This window comes from Poecilia reticulata, chromosome 7 (genome assembly GCF_904066995.2).
Source record: "Poecilia reticulata chromosome 7, P_reticulata-male-v2, whole genome shotgun sequence".
Lineage (NCBI taxonomy): Eukaryota > Metazoa > Chordata > Actinopteri > Cyprinodontiformes > Poeciliidae > Poecilia > Poecilia reticulata.
In genome coordinates, this window is record NC_088836.1 from 6,850,844 (window position 1) to 6,874,173 (window position 23,330).

General features: G+C 40.9%; 2 protein-coding genes across 7 annotated transcripts in view; one reads left to right on the forward strand and one right to left on the reverse strand.

Annotated features, from left to right (window-relative positions):
• Window positions 1-10,447: 10,447 nt before the first annotated feature.
• On the forward strand, window positions 10,448-19,682 carry si:ch73-70k4.1 (FA core complex associated protein 20). Its single transcript, XM_008412924.3, has 4 exons — window positions 10,448-11,074; window positions 12,389-12,542; window positions 13,456-13,919; window positions 15,724-19,682. Exons 1-4 carry the CDS (start codon window positions 10,932-10,934, stop codon window positions 15,794-15,796), a joined length of 834 nt encoding a protein of 277 aa, XP_008411146.2. The 5' UTR covers window positions 10,448-10,931; the 3' UTR covers window positions 15,797-19,682.
• Window positions 19,683-20,136: 454 nt separating this feature from the next.
• prkcz (protein kinase C, zeta) overlaps window positions 20,137-23,330 on the reverse strand; it is a 97,566-nt gene continuing 94,372 nt past the window's right edge. For all 6 annotated transcript variants that reach the window (XM_008412928.3, XM_008412926.3, XM_008412925.3 and 3 more), the window contains one exon: window positions 20,137-23,133. In XM_008412928.3, the coding sequence (XP_008411150.1) occupies window positions 23,046-23,133 (88 nt within the window). In that variant the 3' untranslated portion in view covers window positions 20,137-23,045. The remainder of the gene's footprint in view (window positions 23,134-23,330) is intronic.

Consider the following 23,330-nt stretch of genomic DNA (forward strand, 5'->3'; position numbering starts at 1 on the left):
ATTCCCACTTTGGATTTATTACCATTTTATTTATCTGAAAAATCACTTTTTATGATCAACAATATATGGGACCAAAAAAATATATGGGGTCATGATTTTTGACCAAAATCATGTCCAAAAATGTAATGTAAATGTGAAAACTGATTTCTAAAAAAAAAAATCAATTAAATAAACTCACGTAGCATAAAAACAGATTGCAGAGATATTGACCCCGTTTGGCTGTCGTCTGAGCATTTCCAGAGTGAATCCCGGGTTGGTGGGGATCAACAGCCCTTTACTAGCCTAGCCACACATTCTCTATGGGACTGAGGCCTGGGCTTTGACTAGGTCACTTCAGAACATCCACGTTGTTATCTTCAAACCATCTCTGTATAGCTCTAGCTGTTTGGCTGGAAAATGTTGTGTGGATGTGAATTAATGTGTGAGCAACTGACAATCTTAATTTCCCTATGGGATTAATAAAGTTTTTTTGCCTTACCTTACCTTAATAAATGTTCCCTGAAGCCATAGTTCTCCTGCAGATGGAAACTAATTGTCTTCCAGGATTTCCCTTTGTTCTGGTGCCTTCATCTGACCTTCTACATTTAAAATGCTTTCAGGGCCTGCTGATGAGAAGCACCCCACAGCATGGTGCAGCCACCACTATGCTTCACAGTGGATATAGTGTATTTGTGGTGATGGGCAGTGTCTGAGCAGTGATATCTTGTGTGTCTGGGCAAAAGGTTCTGTTATGGATTCTGTGTTTTTCTCTATCTCTTTTATCTGCTTACATGCACACTGCTGCTGCTAACATAATCATGTTTGTGTGCGACTGTTACCAGCGACTGTCGCCAGTCGTACTGAAACTGATTAGACTACCCTTTAGGGAGGGTGTTGCAGAGAAGAATAAATGCTAAACTCGAGCTACAGTCTTTGCCTCACTTGGTTGCATCCATCAGGTGAGCTCAGTGTGGCTCCAGCGCTGAATGGTGAATGTATGTCAACTCTCTTATATGACATAACATGGCTTGTAACATTTGATCATTTTTCAGCATTAAAAGCCTGTTTTTATACTTAACCAAATCTCATTATTTCTCAAGGTAATTATGCTGAGGGGTTCTGGTTGGGACCTGAAACTGGTAAACGGACCTGGGTGGGGCACAGAGATAAAAATGATTGAACTACAACAATTCTATTTTGGACCAAAGAAGTTTCTTTCATCTGACCATGGAGTCACAGCTGTCCTTAAACTACAGATCTCCATTCCACTCACCGTGAGACTACCAGCACCAACTGACTGAACCTCTGTTGATTTTGGTCAGTCACTTTAAAAGTGAAAAATATTATTGCAAATCACTTACTTATGCTACATAGTTTTGATTAATTGTCATTATGTTAAAGAAATTAATTTTCACTTTGATATTAAAGGCAATTATTGTGATTTTTGTTTTGTCAGAAAATCCAAAATTTGTTGATCGTGACTGATTAGTAAAAGCAGTAAAAAAGGGTAAGACATCAAAGGGAGTGAATACTTTTTACCAGTGCTCTGCCTCCAGCCACTGGAAAGGTTATCAGTCCATCAAAGGGCCATGCAGCATGCACTCTCACAGCAATGTCCACTGAAGAGCAGCCAGTTAACCCAACATGGGTGTTTTTGGAGTTGGAGGGGAATCCTTGGGGTAAAGTCAGGAGTTTCTTGTTCTGAGGCAACAGAGCTAACAACTCCCCCACTGTGCAGCCCAGGGAAAAGGCTTTTGCCACCTAAATTCCAGCTTAAGTGGCACCTGCAAGAATTTAATGATCAACGGACCATTTAATGGACATCTATTTAATTCCTTTTCAGGGTAAAGACTTTATGCTCTCTATTTTACTATTACACCTAACTGACAATGTCTGGGTTTTGCCTTAAAAGTCGATTTTCAGAAAAGAATGCTAGTCTAGTTATAGTTTTTTAAAATTATTTTTTAGGTGCTTTGGTGAATTTCTCAAATCATCCTTGATATTTGCAAAACAGCAATTGCATTTCTCAAAATAATTTCCTCAAACAGCAAGAAACCGTTGAAAAACTGCAAAAACAACAATCAAAATAGTTTGATTGTTGTGTCACCATGGCTACAGTCAGATGCTATCTGTAATCTTTGTGTTTGAGCTGGGTTTGTTCACAATTACATCACAATAAATAATGGCCAATAATCAGCGGTTGATTTTAAGCTGAAGCAACTAACCTGAGCCCCCTCTCACAGATTTCTCTGATTCTGTATTTAAACACTGCTGGTGATGCTGATGTTCTGAGTAGGAAGGTGTGAACCTGCCTGGTAGTAATACAAGGTTAAGATGAAGAGAGCGAACAGTGAGCAGATGGAAGCAGGGGGCTTTGAGCTGCGTCGCTGTGACAGTTGCAGCAGGGTGCTTTTTCTTTAAATCAGGATGTCTGATTCTGACCCCCATTAGTGGGACCACCTCAGTTAACCTGTAGCAAACCGGGCATTTAGTCCACCACTGAGGCAGCCTGTTAAAATTAAAGTCAGAAGTTTTCTCTGCAGCCGAACTATTTCTGTGTTTGTGGGCGAGGAGGGTTTTTTCCCGCTATTGCGAAGACAATTACGAAAATAAATAAAGACAAATTTTCTAACTTCAACATCAGACCTATGATTTCATAAGCAAACAAGTGCATGTTGAAAAAAAAAATTCATGCCAATAACTTGATAGAGGGTGCATTTAAGCCCCTTCCTCACTATGGGCCTGGTGTCTTAACAACATGGAAGCAGAGGAACTGAGAATCTGTTCAGTCATCATCAGACTGAACTGGACAGCCAGGGTCATTTATTTTTTCTAAATTCTTATTTTTAGCCAAATACTATTGTTCAGGGGCACAAGCAGGTCTCCTGACACACAGATATAAAAAAAAAAAAAGAACAAGCTAACATTGAAATGTGAACATAGGACAACCTCCTTTAGAAAAACTAGAAATACGGAGCTGTAGGGATTACAGTATTCTTCCTATGCTTTTCATCTCCATGCTGAGAGAAATTCTGCAATGAAGTTAAGGAATGAAGAGCAGGATGAGAGGAACTCCATCAGTATACTGTTGTGTCGTCTCCTGATGGTGTTGGAGTGACAATCACTGTCAAACGTCCTCAACCTCCTCTGCCTCTCCTGTTCTGCCTCCGAACTCCCCCACTACAGCTTCACTCTACTTCCCCATCCTTCCATTGTCAGAAATGTAACATTGGGTTTTCTACACATACACTATATCCTTCCCAGTTGATGGTTCCTGAAATGCATCTTTGAACTATTTAAAAAAAACTGGTTGGTAATTGGTTGAGCAAAAGCTTCACACATTTACCTACTTTGGAGAAGATCAGGATTCACTGGGAGCAGGACAGATCCATTCAACAGAGATCTGCTTTTTGCTTTTTATGAAAAAGTAACAAATTATGCTCAATAGTTTGCATGGAAGAAGCAATTATATATTGTTCAAAGGAATGAGAAACTATGAAAGTGTAGTAGTTTTGAGAATTTCAATTCTGTTTTGTGAACTGCACCAAAGCAACTGAGAGAAACTAATATATTCAGATTCAACAGTCTGTGGTGCAAAAGTTTTATATCCAACAATTTGCTTCTGAACTACCATATTTTCTTGTGATCTTTTAAAGGTCATTCTAATTATTAGTTCTTGATGCTTTTTAAAGGATGGATTATTTTGGAGAAGAGCTGATGTACTCAAGAGATTGGTTGGCTGACTGCAAATCAAATGGCAACAGCGTAGTCATTTTTAACACACAAATAACTGAGACCAGCTTTTGCGTATTTGTTTCTTTTTTTGTTGTTGTTTAATGAACTGCTTTTATGACCCAAGGAAAACCATGTCAATGCATCATGAATATATAGAAAGAAATGGAAACTTGAAACTGTACAGTTTGACAACGAGGATCAATTGGGATGATTTATAATTAAATCAAAAAAGAATTTTGTGAAGTGCCTTAAAAGACAACAATTGTTGCAAATGGACTCCATGTAAATATGCTGAATTGAACTGAATTGAACAGAAAAGAAAGATAAAATTAAAGGGAAAAGTATAAAAAAAAACAACCTTTCTAAACTTCTAAATACAAATATACAAAATAACAAGTGGCTCCAATTTTATGTAAATGAAAGAACATAAACATAAAAGGACTTTTGTGAATAACACCTAAATATAACCTTGAATATAAACACTCAGAATCCTCCTATATGACTTAGGAATCTGTTGACCTGGGAAGAATTACCAGACATGCTTTGTGTTCAGTCTGTGTGCTGGCAAGAAGCACTGCGATCAACTCTGGCAGCTACAGACAGTAAAGTCAGGCCTGCAGCTGTCTGCATGGAGATTTGGTGATAATGGAGAAAAGTGTGATGCAAAACTTGCCATTCCTTCAGGCTTCTCATCCCACCTGGGCCAAAGCTGCCAGACAGCAGAGTGCATGCCAACCCTGCTTTTAGATGTTTCATGTAATGTTGCCAAGATGGAGCCCCTATGCTAGCCTCTCCTCATGTGCACCGATCTGTTGACGCTTCGCTTTCACTCTCCTTACACTTCCGTGGTTATGATTACCAAGCCTCAGTCTTGATTGATAGATAGATAGATAGATAGATAGATAGATAGATAGATAGATAGATAGATAGATAGATAGATAGATAGATAGATAGATAGATAGATAGATAGATAGATAGATAGATAGATAGATAGATAGATAGATAGATAGATAGATAGATAGATAGATAGATAGATAGATAGATAGATAGATAGATGCCGTTTCCAACCTTCCGAAGTTCCTCATCACAGCAGTCCTCCCCTGCTACTCTCTCTCTCACCACTCAGCTCCTTCGGACTAGCCAGCAGCAATTAGCAAACATCTGATTGAATTGTGCAAGAATTGGGCTCATTATAGGAGTTATTGCTGGTAAAAACATTGTTAAGAAAGTTAATAGAGGAGCGCACAAGAGGAAGATGACGACAACGATCAATTTCTTTAAGATAAAAAAAAGGAGCCTGTTACAGGTACTGTTTGGAAAAAGCATTTTCCAAAGTATTTAATTTAAGTAAAAGAAATCTTTTAAGTGTATCTCATGTTATAATGTATATACCTGCGGCCTACATATGTACTCTGTGTTCCCTTTTAAAGTCAGTGGGTGGAGCTTAAATTAGGTGCGCTCAAAAATCAGGAAACTATGGCGACTCAAAGTTTATCTGATGACTTTTGTGTTCCAGTCTGAAAGCAAAACAGTCTGGTGAATAAGTCACCAAAACGTTTATTTACAGTTTTTCATTCTTCAAGTTTTGTCAAATCAGATAAAAAAAGAAAAGACTTTTGAAATGGGAAATAAAAAAGATTAAATAGAAATCCTTGAGCTGTCTCTCCAGTGATGGAGGAAGATAAGTGTGAAAGGTTTTTCAATGTTTACAAATAAAAAATAAAAAATAAATTATGTTTTTTTGTTTTGTTGGCCAGAAGGCAAAGGAGTTTAGAGCAAAGCTTATCTATTCTTCAGATGGTTTGGTAGATACACGGGTCACACTTTTCCCCAGAACTGTAAATATTTAAACAGTGCAGTTACACTTTTGGAATTAGTCCAAGTATTTGTTACTTTTCAGAAGGACTTTTGTAATTCCTTTGAGTTATGAAGTCCAACAACTGTAAAAGCCTTCAGCTGATCCAAAACACTGCAACAAGAGTTCTGATGGAAATTTTAAAAAGACATAATATTTCTCCTGTTTTAGCTCCCCTTCACTGCCTCCTTGTTGCATCTATAACAGAATTTAAGATTCTCCTTCACACTCATAATCAAGCTCTTAATAATCCACCTCCATCATGTATCAGAGATCTGATTGGTCTACCTGATCTTAACACAGCACGTTGCTTTCAGACTGCAGGTTTTACTGCTGGTTCCCAGAATTTCAAAAAGTACAACAGGAGGTGAGTTCTCAGGCTCCTCTCCTGTTTGACCAGCTCCCAGCTTTAGTCAGTGAGGCAGAAACCCATCTACTTTTAATACTAGGCTTAAAACTTTCCTTTTTGATCAAGATAAGAGTTAGACTGGCTCAGGTTATCCTGAGTTATTTCTGTAGTTATGCTGATGCAGGCTTAGGCTGCTGGAGGACAAACTGAACGTTTTCTCACGTTGTTACATTCTCTTAGTGCTCTCTCAGTATTCTTCTCATCTTTATTTGTTCCCTTCTCACCTTTGTTTTACCAGGATAAAAACTAATTGAGATTAAAAACCTCTTTCTCAAGGGAGTCCTGGCCAAGAGCAGCATATCTGCCCTTAATGAAGCCATTACCTTTATGTTCTCTCTCTGGTTTTCTCTTTATAAAAGTTACATCCAGCCCAGCATTTATACTTACATGTGGCACCTTCCTGGAAAGGACCATTAGCTGAGCTATTGCTGCCAATAACTTCATGTTCTCTCTCTATAGGTGATGGACTTGGCCAATGTGGTCTCTAAAATGAAAACTTGTTGCCACCAGCGGTTTGTCTTCTGTTTTTCACCCCGTAGATTTTACTACAGCCTCAGAGCTTGTTTGTTTAGCTGTGTTTCTCTCCCAGCTGAGGTCACTGAAGAGCTGCTGCCATTTATGTTTTACAGTTTCTTTATTAACATAGAAAGTGTTCCTGGATCAGTGTGTCTGTGTGTTAGTTTGTTTGTGTGGATGCTCTGTCTTCTCAAATCCACACCAGCTGTGGCAGATGGTCGATTACACTGAGTCAGGTTCTGGTTCTGCTGGAGGTTTCTTCCTGTGAAAGGGTAGTTTTCCTTTCTACTGTTGCTACATGAGGGATTGCTGCAAAGACATTATGTTAATGTTTTTGACTAAACTTTTTCACCAATTGACTTAATAAACTGAATCTGAGAGTTTCTGCAACTATAACTGGGATTTATGTAAATCACTTTGAATTTGTCTTCATGAATGGATTGAATACTGTCATGTATTCCTTTGTTCATTATTTTGTCAAAACCTTTCAAATTGTATTTGCAGTTTTTATAAGTTGATTTGGATCATATTGACAGTTTAAACAAATTATATGGAGATAATTATTTGTTTTACTGTATGTATTTTGAGTTTCAATTCATTTTAATTCACGTTCAATTTAGGCTCACTTTCAATACAACATTTTTCAGTACATTTATTTCAGATAACATTTTCAGTACAATTATGTTTTTCATGACAATATTTCGCCTTAGTGTCAATATTTTTTTTCAGATTTTTTTTAAGCTGCTGTCATGTTAACCCCATAATGCCCAGGCGTTATGGGCATTATGGGGTATGGAGGACAGAGGAGACTATTGCCACATGTAGAACCTGCAGCTCCTTCAGTCTTGCACTCGGTCTCCTGGGAGCCTCACTCATCTTTTCATCGGCCCGTCATGTCGGCAGGACTGTGAGCAGGTCAGATTAGTGTTCTCTCTCATCTAATCCAACGGTTACGTAAAATAAATTCAAATATCCAATCTTCATGTCTCAGTCTCAAATCCATTGCCTTTCCAGCTCTCATCCTTCTCTCGTCTTCCTGGTTGCCATCTTCTTCACTTTAGAGCATTTTTCTGGAACAATTGGTAAGTGTGGGGATTTCTTATTCTGGTCTGGTGGTGTGTGTTTGACTGATTTCCTTGGTCATTTGCTGATGATATCGCCAAAATTTCTAAAGAAATAGAACTGCTAAAATAACTTTTTAAAGACATTTATGAGCATGCCTCAGCCTGCACCACAATAAAAGGTCTTATCAACCCCACTGGCCTTTCTCCAACCTCTGTCCATCTGCAGTTGTTTATGATCCTATATTGTAGACTTCGTCAGCAGTATTCCTTCCTCTAAAAATCAAGTCATTTTTAGACAGTTTCTGTAAGGTCTGCCGTCTTGCTGCTGTGATGAAACTCCTCTCTGCTGCTGAACCCACTGAGGCCTAACCACTTTCAACTCTCATCCAACTTTCATTTATTGATCAGGATTTCGATATTTTGGGGGAGTTAGGGGTCCTGTCATGATCCACAGGTGTTTGGTGGTATTTTGTCATCCCTCTCTTTATGTACGCTCTTTGATCTTGCCATTTTAGTTTATTCCTTTTGTTTTGGTTCTGTTATTCATCTGACTTGTCCCATTGCACTCATGTTCTCTCATATGAGTGTCATTCTTTTCCGGTGTTAGTTTCTCTGTTTTCCTTTCACCTTCCCTCAGTCTGTCAGTCTGTATCCGTCACCTCCACCTGCGTTTTTCACAGTTGTGCCCACTTTTCCCTGATTAGCTCCTGTGGTTCCCTTATCATTTTCGTGATTAATCCATTACCACCTATGTGAATATCTTGTTTTCCTGCAGTTTATTTATTCCGTGAGTATTTTCATAATCTTCGTCGTGTGTTCTATATTTCCGTGTCTGCACTCTGGTCCATCTATAACATCACCAATAAAAACTCTTTTCTTAGCAGCTTTTAGTAAGTAGCCCGAGTCAATGTTTCCAGATAATACTTACCTTAATGATAATGACAACCACTCACCTTTTCTCTTCATGTCCATAAAAAAAGACTCAACGTTCCAATATTTAAAAACTTCCTATATGTGTCCGTTGTTGTTGACTGCTTGAAAGTCTCATACTCAAACATGACACAGTGTCTGTTTTGTCCCTGATAACTTGTCCAATTATTTGTGACAGTATTTAGTGTACCATAGTGAAATGCTTTAGTTGTAATCTTTCACTAATGGATAACTTTGTACCTGTCAGATTCATTTGATGCTTTCTAAGCTCTGCAAACTGTGGCTTTCGTTAAATTAGCAAACATAAGGAAAATTATACAAGATCCGTTGGACTTTAAGGTTTATCAAATTCTTAACAACGGACAGGAAGGTGTGAAATTCAGAAGACTGAACACTGAAACATAAATAGAAGCATTTAAAAGGGTGTGCAGCTTATGCAACCAGGCTACTGCAACTTTTTATTTTTACATTTTTCTCCAGTCATTTCTCTTGATTTTTGCAGGCATTTTAAAAGTATGTATCAGTGTCCCATGTCTTATTCTTCTTACTGTGCAAAAATGTGGGGAAGTTCAAGGTGTGTTAATACAGTTTTCACCTTATTGTTACCATTTTGAATCATTTCATTGGTGCTAAAATCTTACCTTCTGTCAAATTTTGTGATCTTAGGTCTTTTTTTTAAAGCATTGACTAAACAAAAAAACAAATAGACGCCGTCTTTGTGAGGCTGCAGATTTAATTTTGGTTGTTATGCATCGGTTTTCTGTCAAAAGACAAATGGAGCTGTGTCTTTTTTCACTTTCCTCTGCATTCAGCAGGTACGTTTGCAATTTCTGCAGAGGCATCTTCACTTCCCTGGTCTCCATGACAGCAGGCGACAACACAGCATCACTTGCAGCGTGTGATGTAAGGTTTCTTTCCAGGCGCCAGCAGGATTTTTCCCAGTGTAGCGCTGCAGACCACAACCCTGGCCCAGTCCTCTGCTTTTGTGTTTTTTTCCCCAATGTGACACAAAAAGAAAGATTGTGCAACATGGTCAGTTCAGAAAACGACTCGCTGCAGTCCTCATGTTATGGTGCAGAAGTTCAGAAAAGGAAGGAATAGTAACCATAAACATAATTCAAGATTTGCACACATTATTCCCCCCCACCACCTCCCCCCTCTTTCATTTCTATGATGTTCTCTTTTCCTTCCTTTCACTCCAGCTTTCCCTTGTCTTTTTTTCCATTGCATAATTACAGCTGCTCTCCGTTGGTCGTCCCTCTGGCCAAAAGCTTAAAAGACTCAGAAAGTCCCACCAACACTATGACTTCAACTTTCCACTTTACGTGTGTCCTTGCAGAGGGAACAAAGCCCCATCATAACAGTTAGCATACTTGTATGATGTAACCTGCTGTGCTTTGCGCTAAGTAGAAATCCTTGTGCAGGACTGACATAATTTTGTTAGAGCATTAAAAGTAAGAGTCAGGGATTAAATGATACTGTACAATCAAACTGTGGAACAGAGAACGCTGCTTATCCTGTCGTTTCATGCTTTAAGGCACAACCAAATCACAAATCCTTTCATTGATTGCATTACCATTGCAAAGTTTGGTTTACATGCTGTGCAACACTATTCCGTTTTCTTAAAGTCAGAGTCCAGCTTTGTTCAGTTCCTCTGGTGTCACTGGCATGCCAAGGTGGAGAACAACATCTGATTACAATGGTTAAAGGAAGATAAATGAATCAGATTTGAACTTTTTCCAATTCTGGGTGCAGGCATGTCTTCAAATCCAGCCCTCTAAGATGTGTCCCTGGTTCAACATGCTTCAATCAAATATCTGCATTACCTCTTCAACCTCATCATTCGACTCAGGTGTGTTGAAGCAGAGACACCTGTAGGAGATTATATATATATATATATATATATATATATATATATATAGAGAGAGAGAGAGAGAGAGAGAGAGAGAGAGAGAGAGAGAGAGAGAGAGATATATCCTTGTGCATATTTTTTTTTTTATTGAAAAATATTCTGAATGCACTTGGGGCATTAAGGATAAAGGGGGCAGGGGCTCAAGCCCCCTATGCCTATTATTCTGCACGTGCCTGCGATGTTTTGTTCACATTTAAGACGAGATGATAGTTAATAAATGTGCCATATCCGCCCGGCACATTTATTGTTACAAATTGTCATTTCATTGAGAGTTAAACAAAGCAGATGACAAGTCAGCAATGAGTTTTTGGGAAGTAAGAGGCGATTGAAGCGCTGCCCCGGCCTACCTTCATCACCAGTAGGTTTACTTCCAGCCTGCCTCTTCGTAATAGTTTTACTTTCACCTGATTGGACAGACCATCTCTAATGACAACCTACTGAAGCTTCTGATTGGATACTGTTAAATGACGTATAACACCGGAAAAGCTCGTCTCAAAGTTCGGCGCGGAAACCAAGAAGTAATGAAACGAGATGGCTGAAAACGGCTCAAAGTCTAAACTGAAACGGAAGAGGAGTTCCGTGGAGGAGCCGAAGTCTGGACTCGGTTCTCGAGGAACAGCGGAGAGGAGCGGCGCAGCTCCGCTGTCCAGAGACGGAGCAGCACATCCTGACAGGTCAGGCTCTTTATGGCGTCTGGACATTCAGGAGGAACAACTTCCAAGGCGAACTAAACGTCTCAGGTGTTTACAGCATGCTCCGGAATCAGAACACGTTCCGTTCCCACTCTTCTGGTTCACCGCACTGCTGATTGGTTATTCCGGATGAGTTTTAATCCATGTTGCATTCAGGTTCACTCCGTAAGGAAGGATATATGGTTTCCTGACATGTTGAGTATCAGAGAAATGCTCTGGTCAAAATACAGCAGCAGAAGCTTCGAGTTATTTTCTGTCCATGTTTTAAGCTGTTTCTCTCCATCCTTTCTTTTATCTGGATACCAATCCATAATGTTAAATAACTGCAACATTAGTAATTTATAAAGGACATTAATATGCCAAGATTTTTTTATTATTATTTATTGTTGAGGGGTGGGTGTATTGTACTCTGTCATAATAAACCTTCATCGAGGGTCGGTTTGCCAAGTGGAGAAAAAACAATGCTAAGGAACAGTATCTTTACAGTCCAGGAAATAAGTCTTTTCATGTTGTGGATAGTATAGCTCAACCCATTGCTAAATGATTAATAAAAAATATAAAATATGTCATGTTCTTTCCAATTAATTTGACTGCTCAGTCTAGAAAACTGTTGATCAAAAGCATTTTAAATGACTAATGACAGTTTGGAGGAAAAAGACATTCATGGTGGCCAGTTGGCTGCTGTTTTATGCCATTTATGGGCGACAATGAATGAATGAATACCTTACAAGATGCTGTCTGACAGAATGATTCACTTTATCATTTTTACAGCGCCGAAAGCTTGCAAGGCTTGTTGTCAGTCAAGTTTTTTTCATGTTAATTGAAAAAGACGAGGTCTAAAATGCGGCGTTATTTTTTTTGAAGTTTGATTCAGTGGCAGTCTGTCACCTCCACCTGGCTCAGAACCTGCTTCTGTTTCTGCAAAGCAGCCAGATTTCAGGGTCTACTCTTAATATATTCAGAAGATATTCAGCATCTCTCTCTCTCTTGCGCTTTTTTTATTCTTTTATTTTACAAAAGGAGTCACAGAGCACCAGATCAAAGAGGAGCCTCATAAATAATTTAATGTCTAGATTAAAAATGCATTGAAAATCATTTTTATAACGGGGAAGACAACAAATTAAAATTATAGTCCTTTTTTTCTTTTTCTTTCTCGTATAACTTCACAAATCTGTTGAAGTGTATCTCATATATACTTGTTAAAAGTGCTGGGAAGTATTCATCATCGGGCTTGATGCAGAAAGAGCTCAGTTAGCTCAGTAATGCTGAGGAACAGAGTGTGTGAGCTGCTTTCAGGTGTCGGCCGCCTGCAGCAGCAGCAGCATGGTGGAACATGTCGCAGCCCCCCGCTGTGGAGAGCCTGTGGGCGTTCACACTGATGTCTGCTCTGCCACACCTGCAGAACCAGCTCTGGGACCCGGTTCCTGATCTTCCCCTTCCTCCTGCTGCGGTAAGTTACCCGAAAGCTGCTCCTGCGGAGAATACAACCGGCTTCGAAAATATTCACCAACATGCTGCGTTAAAAGTCCAAAATCAGACATGCACTGGTTCACGTCGGTTCAGGCTGTTTTTACAGCACCAATTCACAACAAATGTCATCTGGAAGTATCATTCAATCACATGCATTTCTTCTGATCCTCTGTCAGACAGTCCATTAGGTTTTCTATCTAAGGAAGCCCAGCAGGTCATTGACTTGCAAACAGTAGACGACGGCTTGTGTCGTCTTGTTGACTTTGCAGCAATCCCTCACACTGAGAATGCATGTAGCGACATTGGAGAGGGGGAAAAACTCCACTTCTTTAACAGGAAGAAACCTCCAGCAGATCCAGAACCGACCGGGCTCAGTAGGACCAGCCATCTGCCAAAACCAACCGGGGCTTTGAGAAGACAGAGCAGATGCACAAAAAAAAAGAAAAGAAAGAGAAGTGATCCAGGAGTGTTTTCTATGCTGGGTTTCCTCTAGAAGACGTCCCTGCTGTGGGTTTAATCTTTATGTTGGAGCTCTGTTTGTTCACAAACACATCTCAGCAAATCAGTCATCACTGCCAATTCAACTCCACTCCCTCTATTCACATATTTCAGTGCATCCCGTTGTAAACAACAACCTGTGACTCAGAACTGTAAGACGTGGAAAGTAGATTAATTGCTTTGTCACTGGTTTGCATTTCAACCATACAGTTTCTGTGGCCTGATTGGCTGAGGTCTCCTGAGTGACTGCTTCATGAAAACAGTGGAGGCGCAGTGGTCTCAGGACAGGATGATCGTTTTTGGTGTGTTTGCCTGAATGATGACAGCAATAGATGGCTTGTCTTAAATTTTATAAACCTAATAAGACTTTTTTTTAAATTTTGTATTCCATTTAGAGACCTGCCACAGTAAAGGTAGAGGAGCAGTGGACGTATGATCTCTTCAGTGACGCTCCTCCCTTTCCAGAAGACGACCCACTCACCCCGGGGCTTCCATCAGACCCAGACCCTCAGAGAGCATCTTCTCCCCAGGAGATTGCCCCAGTCCAGACCAGGCCTTCTGGAAAGTCATCCAACAAAGGGCCGTCATCTGACAGCAGACAGAGTCCTGAACAGCGAGCTGAACCTCCCAGAGCCTTCAGCAGGACTCAGAACTGGGAGAAGGCAGCTCCGTCTTCAGCAGGAGAGCCGAGGGTCGGAGGAGAACAAGAACAGTGGAGCGGACGGCTTCTAGTCGAGTCGCCGGAGGTTTCCAAACCATCGGTTTCTCCAGACGGCGAGGAGGAGGAGCAGAATGCTAGCAAACATGAAGAAGGAGCTCTGCAGAGCTGCCCCATGTGTCTTCATGTGTTCCCTTCTGGGTAAGAGCTGCTCATCTCTCACTTTCTCTCTTCTTTTCACACTAAAGTGAAACGGTAGCGTTCTTTCCCGTTAGTCCTCACGAGTGGCAGAGGGCAGCTCTGGAAAATACCCGGCGAAATAACGACAGTCGCCTATTCAGCACAAACGTGTTGTTTGCTTTATGTCTGAATGTGGATAGATTCTGAAAAGTGACACGTTTACAGTTTCTCTGAGTTTGGCCAAAATATTTGCAACTTTGTGCCTTAATCTGGGGTCTCTGTGGATAAGAGGAGGATGAAAAATCTTGTAGGTGTATCCAGAAAGCGGGAACATTTCTGTCTAGTAACAGCATAAGCGATGATGTCAGCCCAATCCGGTAGAACAACAATATTATATCACTAACATATTTATATTATAATACTAATAGATTTATTAGTATGTGTGAATTTTATGACTTCTGTTTCCTGAGCTGTCACTTGCATCTACTTGTATTACTTATGCGTCTTTAAATTGCCGCACAGGGACAAATAAAGTTATTTGAAGTGATCGGAAACAGATCTGACATTGGATCAGCTGACCACCAGTCGGGAATGGTGAAGCTGCAAAGTCACCAGTGGATTTGTGTTTCTCACCAGTTCATGTGACGTCGCCTTTGCCTGCTGCGTTCACACACAAGCTGACTACGTGGGATGAAAACTAACAGTGCAGTGCACCACTGAGTGATGGTGCTGGCGTTTAGTTCAGGCTCACTCTTACCAGTAAAAATCCGCTGTGTGCGGGAAACCTTTTGGATCAAGTCCTGAGAGAAAAACCAGACGAGAGTTTTCGGTCTGGGCGAGCCGGATGAATCAGGACGGCGCATGGCGAGGAAACTGGAAGTCCAGCAGCAGCTAAAGTTCAGAGGCAAACTCTGCATTTAAATAACTAGTAGATTTTAGCTGTCAGTGGATTTGTAGACGGAAATTCAAAGTAAAAGTCAGACAACAAGCTACCGTGTCTGAAACATCCTGTTGATGATGAAGATGCTGCTCATGATTGAAGCGCGAGTCATCCTGTTGGGGTGGGGGTGGTGAACACGCCTCATTATTTGTGCACGCATCATTTTTCTGACTCTGGTAATATTAATAAGTCAAATCCTGAGAGTATTCCCATCAAGTAAAATTACATTTCCATCTAAGCCTGTGGAATTAATTGCTCTTAGTTTATTGAGCTGAACTATGCTGCAAGGACCCATTATTGTTGAGATTCATGATGTTGCGTTGTACAGTATGACTTGTTCCAACTAAAGCCTTCTAGGAACGACAAACCCCCCAGAGTCGAAGCGGCGCTCGGTCTGCTCATGCTGAAAGACGGTTGTTAGAAACTACATGAGCTCACTGTCCGTCACGTCCCTGCAGGGTTTTATTACGACTCGCGGAGCAAATTCTGATCGGGTAGTGATTGATGTTAGTGGCTCTGTTTACGGTCACCATGTGTCCTTTTAGCATCCCCAGCTGGTGCTGATGGGTCCTGCTCCAAATACTGATACAAATCCTGTCTGACACCGATTCAGTCACAGCGGACACAGAATACGCCGACACATCCGCGTCCACGCAGACCCGTCACACTTTCATCACAACCCAGATACTCACCTGTGTACAACAGCGTGCAATGAATGTCCTGCTTTATGTACCCAAAAATGTTCAGTTCTTATTTCATTAGGTTCCTGTAAAGTGTCTAGAGTTTTGTAAAAAAGTGTTGCAGGATGAAATGTGTTGTTTTCTCTTAGTGAGCAGCTTCCTGGTGATCTCGTCCCTCTGAGTGTGATGTTTTCTGGCCCGCCAGGTTCACGCAGATGGAGCGGGACGGCCACCTGGCCCAGTGCCTCTCTGAGCTGAGCGTGGACATGACCTGGTGAGGCGACAGGAAGCTGGCGGCCGTCCTGAGGCTTCAGGCAGCCAGATGCCCTGACACACTCCAGGACCCGGTCAGCTGGAAGAGGGCGTTGTCAGGTTATTTACTCCACTGACGTAGACTCAACACTCAGGGTCAGAGCTGAGTGTTGAATTGAACTGAGAATCTAATGGACGGCAGAAAACGTGCCCCTCGTGGTTCACACAGCCGCTGAGTGTAGCTGCTTGTTCTTCTCTAAAGGACTTTTGAAAAAGAAACGTTGGCTACAGCCGCACCTTTCAGCTTTTTGACCCACTTAGAGCCGTTTCAGGAAACATAGTTATCTGCATTGAAATCCGAGCTCAGGGAAAGCAGCTGAAAGTCCTTCAGGCCCAGCGCCTGTATCTGATTGGCCTGTAAAGCCAAGGAGATGAGGCGCTTGTTCTATTATTGGATAAATTCATGTTCCACATGTCAGATCTGTAAAACTGGAAATTTTCAACCTCAGTTTTACGCCTCCATTTAAAAAAAAAATAAAAAATCATTTTTTAAGAGAAATTTAAAAGATGTTATTTTTATTCTTGAACCTGTAATTGCAGTCATAAAAGTATTTTTCCAATTTTCACACACAAGTTATAGACATTATAACAATGTCTATAACATACATTGTCATAATGTCTATGATAAACATGTTCAGCTGCTGTTGCATGGCTCGGGGTGTAATATGTTCTTAAAAACAAAATTGGATGCACATATAAGCAGAGGGTCAGCTTCCAGTGTTGGGATGGTTTTGTCACCATGGTAACATCCTTTAAACCGACTCTGTTTAAAAGATGTTACCATGATTTTTGAAGAATTTCTCAGTCCTTGTAGCCTGTTTATACTTTCACCTCCATCAGAGGCGGTTCAGTTGGACCTTGGAGTGGATTTCTGTAAGAATCAGCATCGTTTGTCTGAATCCACAGTTTAATATGAATGTTTGATTTAAGCCACGTTGGAGGGTTTTCCATTCCAGGATGAACGGTGAGTTCAGGCTCCTACTACACGACCACCATATGACCCTCACCTCCCAAGAAATGAAACTTTTGTCTCATCGCTCCACAGAATATTTTCTGGATGTCTTTGGGTTCGCCTTGTGAAAAATAAACATGCTAAGTATATTGAAAATGGAAAAAAGAAAAAAAAAATGGACAAAACTAACAGAAATAAACAATATTTAAATTTCTGTCAAAGGCAAAAACAAATGTTTTGTGAGGTTCAACCATTTCTTGAAACATTTGTCTTGGCCTAGTTTTTCTTTTAACCCCTCAACTGTCACCCCAAAAACACTTTCATGCAAGTCAATGGGTGGATGAGGAAACCAAACCATCGTCCTCATGACGGGTCAAACAAATCTTTCTCTTAATTACTGATCCGTTTCTTTAATTTTGAGCCGCATCTGCATACACGTTGGAATGTTGGAAGCTCTGCACATTTTCATTGCCTTTCTGCGCTTGACTAAATTATATCATTTTGAAGTATCCAATGCAAGAAATAAGTTTAGTTGGATAAAAACGATCTGATGCATTTATATTTCATATAGTTTTTTTTTCTGAAGCACGTAGAAAGGTTTTCTGCTCATTTCATAAGAGTTTCCCCAGGTCTCTATACAATAACTTTTGTATGGAAATATTTACTATCGCAATAGTTTTTGACATTTTATCTTTCACATGGTCAATGAGTCTTCAATTTGTTTTCCATTCCTATGCTGTTTAACTGTCTCTTTGTTTGTTTGTTGCTAAATTGTACAAATTTTGTTTTGCCATAATTTAGTGATCATTTGTTTTCGTCATTTCTCTAATAATTGTAATTGTCCTTCCATTGTACATAGAAGCTGCTCCACACTGTTACATCAATATAACGTGTCGCCAACACATGAAGTAAACGTTAACAACTTTATATACACCACATTTACTATTTGTCAAAATAAACACAAGTCATGTAGACTTGTGTCCGATTGATTTAATGCAGTAAATCATTATTCGCATCATTTATTTGAACATGGTGAAAGTGTGTTTCACGAAAATATTTTAAAATTCATTGATATGGAAATGTACACCGCAGGGTAAAATGAAGTCAGATGATCTGTAAAGAAGTGATTCGGCTCTGCTGTGAGGTTGAGTTCACAGCGATCACCCTCTTCCTGTTAATCAAGGTAATTAGCTGAGTAATTGGAAAGCGCTTTTATACCAACATGGTTTGTGTTCGCGTGTGACAGACATACTTCACGGTGAACTTTCATGTCAAGGCGAGTTTTACTCGGTGATCCCTCATCAACTGACAAATTGACTCTGTAAGGTGCTTTTTTTTTTTTTTTTTTTTAAATCAGATCATCTGCCTCACACGGAGAACAAGTGGTCAAAGCTCAGCGCTGCTGCTGGGAACCATTACTGAACTGGAACATGCAGGAAGTCATTCCAAACAACAGGATCAAGTCCTGCCATCGTGGCTTTAGGAAGCGGCACCGCATGCTTTCTCAGGAGGACTTCCTTGATGCAATCAGCCGGGCCGTCTTTTTCTTTTCTTTTTCTTTTTTTTTTAACCACTCGGTGTTATGTTATCGATTTGAGTTTGATTGTCCTACTTTACACTCGTGATTGAACCGGAGTGTGTGTAACTGGATCTGAACGGGGAGGAACTGGACTGATTTGGATTTGTTATTCTTGCATTTGGTCGAGAGATGTTCATCAAACTGAAATATAAAATGCTAAGCTATACACTGAGCTCCTTTAAATCAAGGCTAAAACCCGTTTACGTTGTTACTTTTATCATTAAATGGAGGAATAAGGTTGATGGCATTTGACAAAGTGCTTTTTTATTTTATAAATGGCCGCTGTTGCATGATTTTATAGTGTAAAGCACTTTGAACTGCCTTATTGCTGAGATGTCCTGTCATAAATGCTAATTAAATGCTAAACAGATGTATCAACCGGAAAACAAAATTTTCTTTGTCAGATATCAGTGTGATAAATTCTCCTGTTTCAGGTCTACTGGCCATATCTAGACTCAATTTCTGTTTGACCTGCGGAATCAACTAATCACTTAAAACCTTTTTGGCCAAAAGCCATCAAGAGGCGTTACGTCGGGCCTCAAACCATGAATTCAGATCTGCATCAGAAAGCATAAAGGAGAATCTCCAGCTGTCAGTTTGTGACTTTCAGTTAAGATGTTGTGACCTTAGACATGCGTTTGAATTAACGAGGTACAACGATGAAATTAAATTGAATTTATTGAACGACCATCAAGCTAATAATTCAGGCTCGGCTGCATTTCTGTCTGATCTCTATTCCTACATCAGTTCTTGGTGTTTTTTGGGGGGAATTTCTGTTCCGTCTTCTCAAACCTCTGAGCCACATTCTGGAGGTTCCTTCCTGTTAAAGGGGAGTTTTTCCTCTTTGCTTTTGCTATATATATATATATATATATATATATATATATATACACACATGCACATGGTGTACGATGTTAATTCATCAACTCAATGCAAGCAATTGTCTACTGCCGCTACGTCCAGGAGCGAACACTAAGTCGATGCTCTGCTGGGTTTTTCCACTAATCTGAAGAACCAACTGAGCTAAAAGCATCATTTGATAACCAAGATCAATTGTGTGAATGGATTAAAATAACGTTTGTAAAGTGCCTTCAGAAGAGATTTGTTGTGAATTGGTGCTAAATAAATGAATTGAACTGAATGATTGATCATTTAGGTGGAGGAGCTGAAAAAAGACTGAAAACTCAAGCAAATGACGTGGAAATGTTTTTATATGATGCTGTTGGTTTAATTCTCATAGAGAATCTTGTGCATAAGGCAGCATGGCCTCTTCAGGTTTCTGCTTTCAAACTGATATGAGAAATAAACATTTTGAACACAACTGTATAAACGCTACTTAATTTGTCCCAGTAGATGAACATAAACGTAGTCTACATTAAGCCTTGGGATATCCTTTGTATGCCTGTGTTGGCTTTTAGGTTTCTTGTTACTGTAGAAATATGTAAGTTATGGCAGCATTTATGTGGAAAAGATGCAGATTGGAAGAATTGTGTGTGATATTTTTTTCTTGGCACCGTGAAAATGTACAAACTATTAAAAAGAAACAATCAGGCCTACATTTTGAACTTATTTGGACTAAGCTGACCCAATCATGTGAAGATGCAGATTCATTAATATTCTAGTAGACAGATGAAAATGTCCTTTTCTCTGTATCAAAGAAAGAAAATCAGAGGATGATCTAAGAAGGTTCTTCCCTCGCTGTGTGAATGTAGAGAGTGGTGACGAGCTTTGATGACCGGAGCGTCATTTCCCTGCAAATCAAGAATGGAGCCAGGTCACGGAAAACCAGTATCATTTTAATAATTACACATATTTACAAGGATGTGGTGAAGCAACGGTAAGCAGATTGACCCAGCATTATATTTAATAAAAATCGTGGTCTTATTTCATTCATTTTTCAGTCATTCTTTAAAGTGTTCTGACGTTTGGATTCAAGGACTTCCAGTTCATCCATTGGTCCCTCAGAAAACATGTTATCTGATGTACAAAAAGCTCAACAAAATCGTTTAGAACATGCAGCGGCACGGGTGGAGTTTATCGGGGAGGCTTCCTCTGATCTCCACCAGCATGTTGGTGGAAACCGAAGCACTTCGTTATCTATCCGATCCCACCCTGCAGATTAAGATTCGGAGTCAAGGTGAGCTAATTAATCCTATTATGTCGTTATCAAATTAGCACAGGTCACAGTTCATCTTGTAATTCCCAGCCCACAGAGAGCTCCTCTACCCCCCCGAGGAGATCGACCTCCATCCTCAGAGCTGATATTCACAGATCATTACGGGGTTCCTGAACACAACAGTTCTGCTCCAGGAAAAGTCTGGTGAAAGACAATGGAAGAACCTGGGTGTTTCCAGACTTTAATGTATTAAAAAAAAAAAAGCTCAAATGCCCAACTCAGTAGATCATGTATAAAAATGGACTAGATGCATTAGCCGCTCCAGTTTTTCTTCAACAGAAGAATCATTCATTATCCGTCTCAGAAAAGCAGTCTGTGCTTTTTATGTTCAAAGGAAATATTTGCAACACGAGGAAAACAAAACATCTGAACCTGAAAATGTGACATATTGTCAATGTTGTGATCCCAGCTCAAAGCTCCTGTTTCCAGAAATGTCAGCTGTGAGAGTGGCAGTACGTAGATCAGCTAGAACCCAGATTACCGTTAAACTGCGAAGTGTGCGCCGTGGCTGAGCTGCATGAGGAGGCTGGGCTCTGGACAGTGAGGATGGCTCGGTGTAGAACTGACAACCATCTTCCAGCAGCAGCACCGCTGTCCAACTAGATCAATGGTGCGATCCCTGCTTTAACTAGAAACCTTCTGAGCATTGGACTCAGACAGAAGGACCTTCACAAGAAACCAAAGGCCTGTTGCACAGACTGATGCATTTACATCACACGGGAATCAAAGGTTGAAGAGACAGCTCATGCAGATGATCCAACCAAGCTGGGCCTTGGTTTACCTTCCCAATCCTCTCCTCTCTCTAGTGTCCAGCAGAACGCCACGTAGTTATCCGTATCGACTTCCTCCTGACTCCGCACACAGCCGGTGGAGTTAGAGGTCCGATCTTGAGAAGAGTGTGAAAGGTTTAGGTCAAAGAGCAGAGTGACGCTGATCTATGAATACGGTCTCAATGTTCAGGAAAGCTGACTTCGTTCATCCAGGGTTCAACAGGTTCTAAGCTTCAGGGATCAGCTCAGGTCCAGATGCAGACAGAGGATATAGACCCTGGAACTGAACACAGTGAGCCTGTCACATTTCCAGACGTTTCATTTCTACTTCCACAACCAGTTCTGGTCAGTTTAAGTCATCCGGGTGACAGAACCGCTGATGCAGTCTGTAAGGCAGAACCCAGACAGCCTGAAGGGGAAGCTCAGATCTGGCATCTTGTGATTCTGGTCATAATCCGTCTCTCCTAGCAGCGGTGAGAGTCGGGGGAGAGCATTGAGCTGGGTATGGACTGGGTTTTAGCTCAGCCTTTCTTCACCACAACAGATCGGAGCAGCGGCGGCAGCACTGCAGGCTCCACCCATCCATCTCCTGCTCCATCCTATCAGAACCCTCTGGTAACAGCTTAGGTCATCGTTCGTTTAATTCTACCCAGTTTGGTGAACGAGACCTGTGAATTCAAACTGTGTCTGGCTGATACCAAACAGCCACCGGCTAACGCAACAAGGTTAAACCGTCAGAAGTTAATCTCTAGAAACCTTCTGCTGGCTTTCTATGGTCCACTGCAGATCCAAAGCCCAGCTATATGAGGCTCTGAGCTAAAACTACATCCAGCAAAGCCAACCTTGGTTTGGAGACGGAGACGCATGGCGTCTCACTGTGGAAGTTAGACGAGTGCGGACAATCATCGCTGAGATGTTTTAACACTGAAAACAGGAGGATTGGACTGATCAGCTGGAGCCGGTGGGCGGAGAAGGTCCAGGAGGAGCAATCAGAGACAGAACTCATTTGATCTTTGAGGCACTTTTTAAATAAAAACTACTCTCTCAGACAGAGTCCCACGTTTAGTTAGAGACAATCAGAGAAGATTAAAAAAGAGAGAGAACATTTTGCGGTTGAGAATGAGAATGTGCCAGTCGCATCAACAAAAGGCATCGTCAATTTTGGATTCGTTACCTACGTCGTAACACGCAACAACCTAATTCTTTACGTCGTCATTGTACATTCTTGCTTGGTCCGAGGCGTGGCCTCGTCTACGAGACAGAAAAACAGAAATGAGGACCGGGTGCACCTAAAGTCATCTGAAGCTCTCGGACAGAACTCTGGTCTTCATCCTGGGACGGGTTGAAATGTCTTCACGATGGCAGGCACAGAATGACACACTTCTGCTCTGAAATTACAAAGACGGTCATGCTTTGACTCAAGGATGGAAATAAGCTGAAAAAAGAAAAGGAGAGGAGAACAGAAGGGAAGGGAATGTTCCCGGAGTCCACGGTTTGTTTTCCACTTACAAACTACACAGACAGCAGAGTCTGCCACTCCACAAAACAATCCAAAAGTCCAGGAAGGAAACTCTCCTGTCCCCCCCCACATCCCGCCCGCGTCGCCTTCATGACCGGTGCAGCGAGTTCATCGTCCTCCTCCTCGCCTTCCACTGTTGGCTTGTGTTGGTTTTATTTTTGGCTAAGACGGCAGCTTGGACAGACAGAAGGTGGGCGACAGAGGAAGCTGCTCTCTCCTTCATACAGACTCCTCTGTGGATAGCAGCAGGGGGTTGATGTATTCAAATCCCTCAAACTCTGACTGGTCTATTCTCTTGATGACGTCCCTGAGGAGGAGAAGGAGGGAAAGAAAAAACCTGTTAGAGTTGTTCCAGTAAAAACAAATCAGCTGGCTCTCTTTGGATTTCATTCTGCCATTCTGAACATCAAAAGTTACTAGCCTGCAATTGGAAATATGTCCTGTCTTACAGAAAAAAACTGTTTTGATACCGTGATATAAAAGTTTACGCATCCCGTTAAAATG

Excerpts from the sequence above, each read along its gene's own strand:
- si:ch73-70k4.1 (XM_008412924.3), top strand. The coding sequence starts at position 10,932 with ATGGCTGAAAACGGCTCAAAGTCTAAACTGAAACGGAAGAGGAGTTCC. Across the intron at positions 12,543-13,455 it reads TTCCCCTTCCTCCTGCTGCG|AGACCTGCCACAGTAAAGGT; the intron begins GTAAGTTACCCG and ends TATTCCATTTAG. Across the intron at positions 13,920-15,723 it reads CTTCATGTGTTCCCTTCTGG|GTTCACGCAGATGGAGCGGG; the intron begins GTAAGAGCTGCT and ends CTGGCCCGCCAG.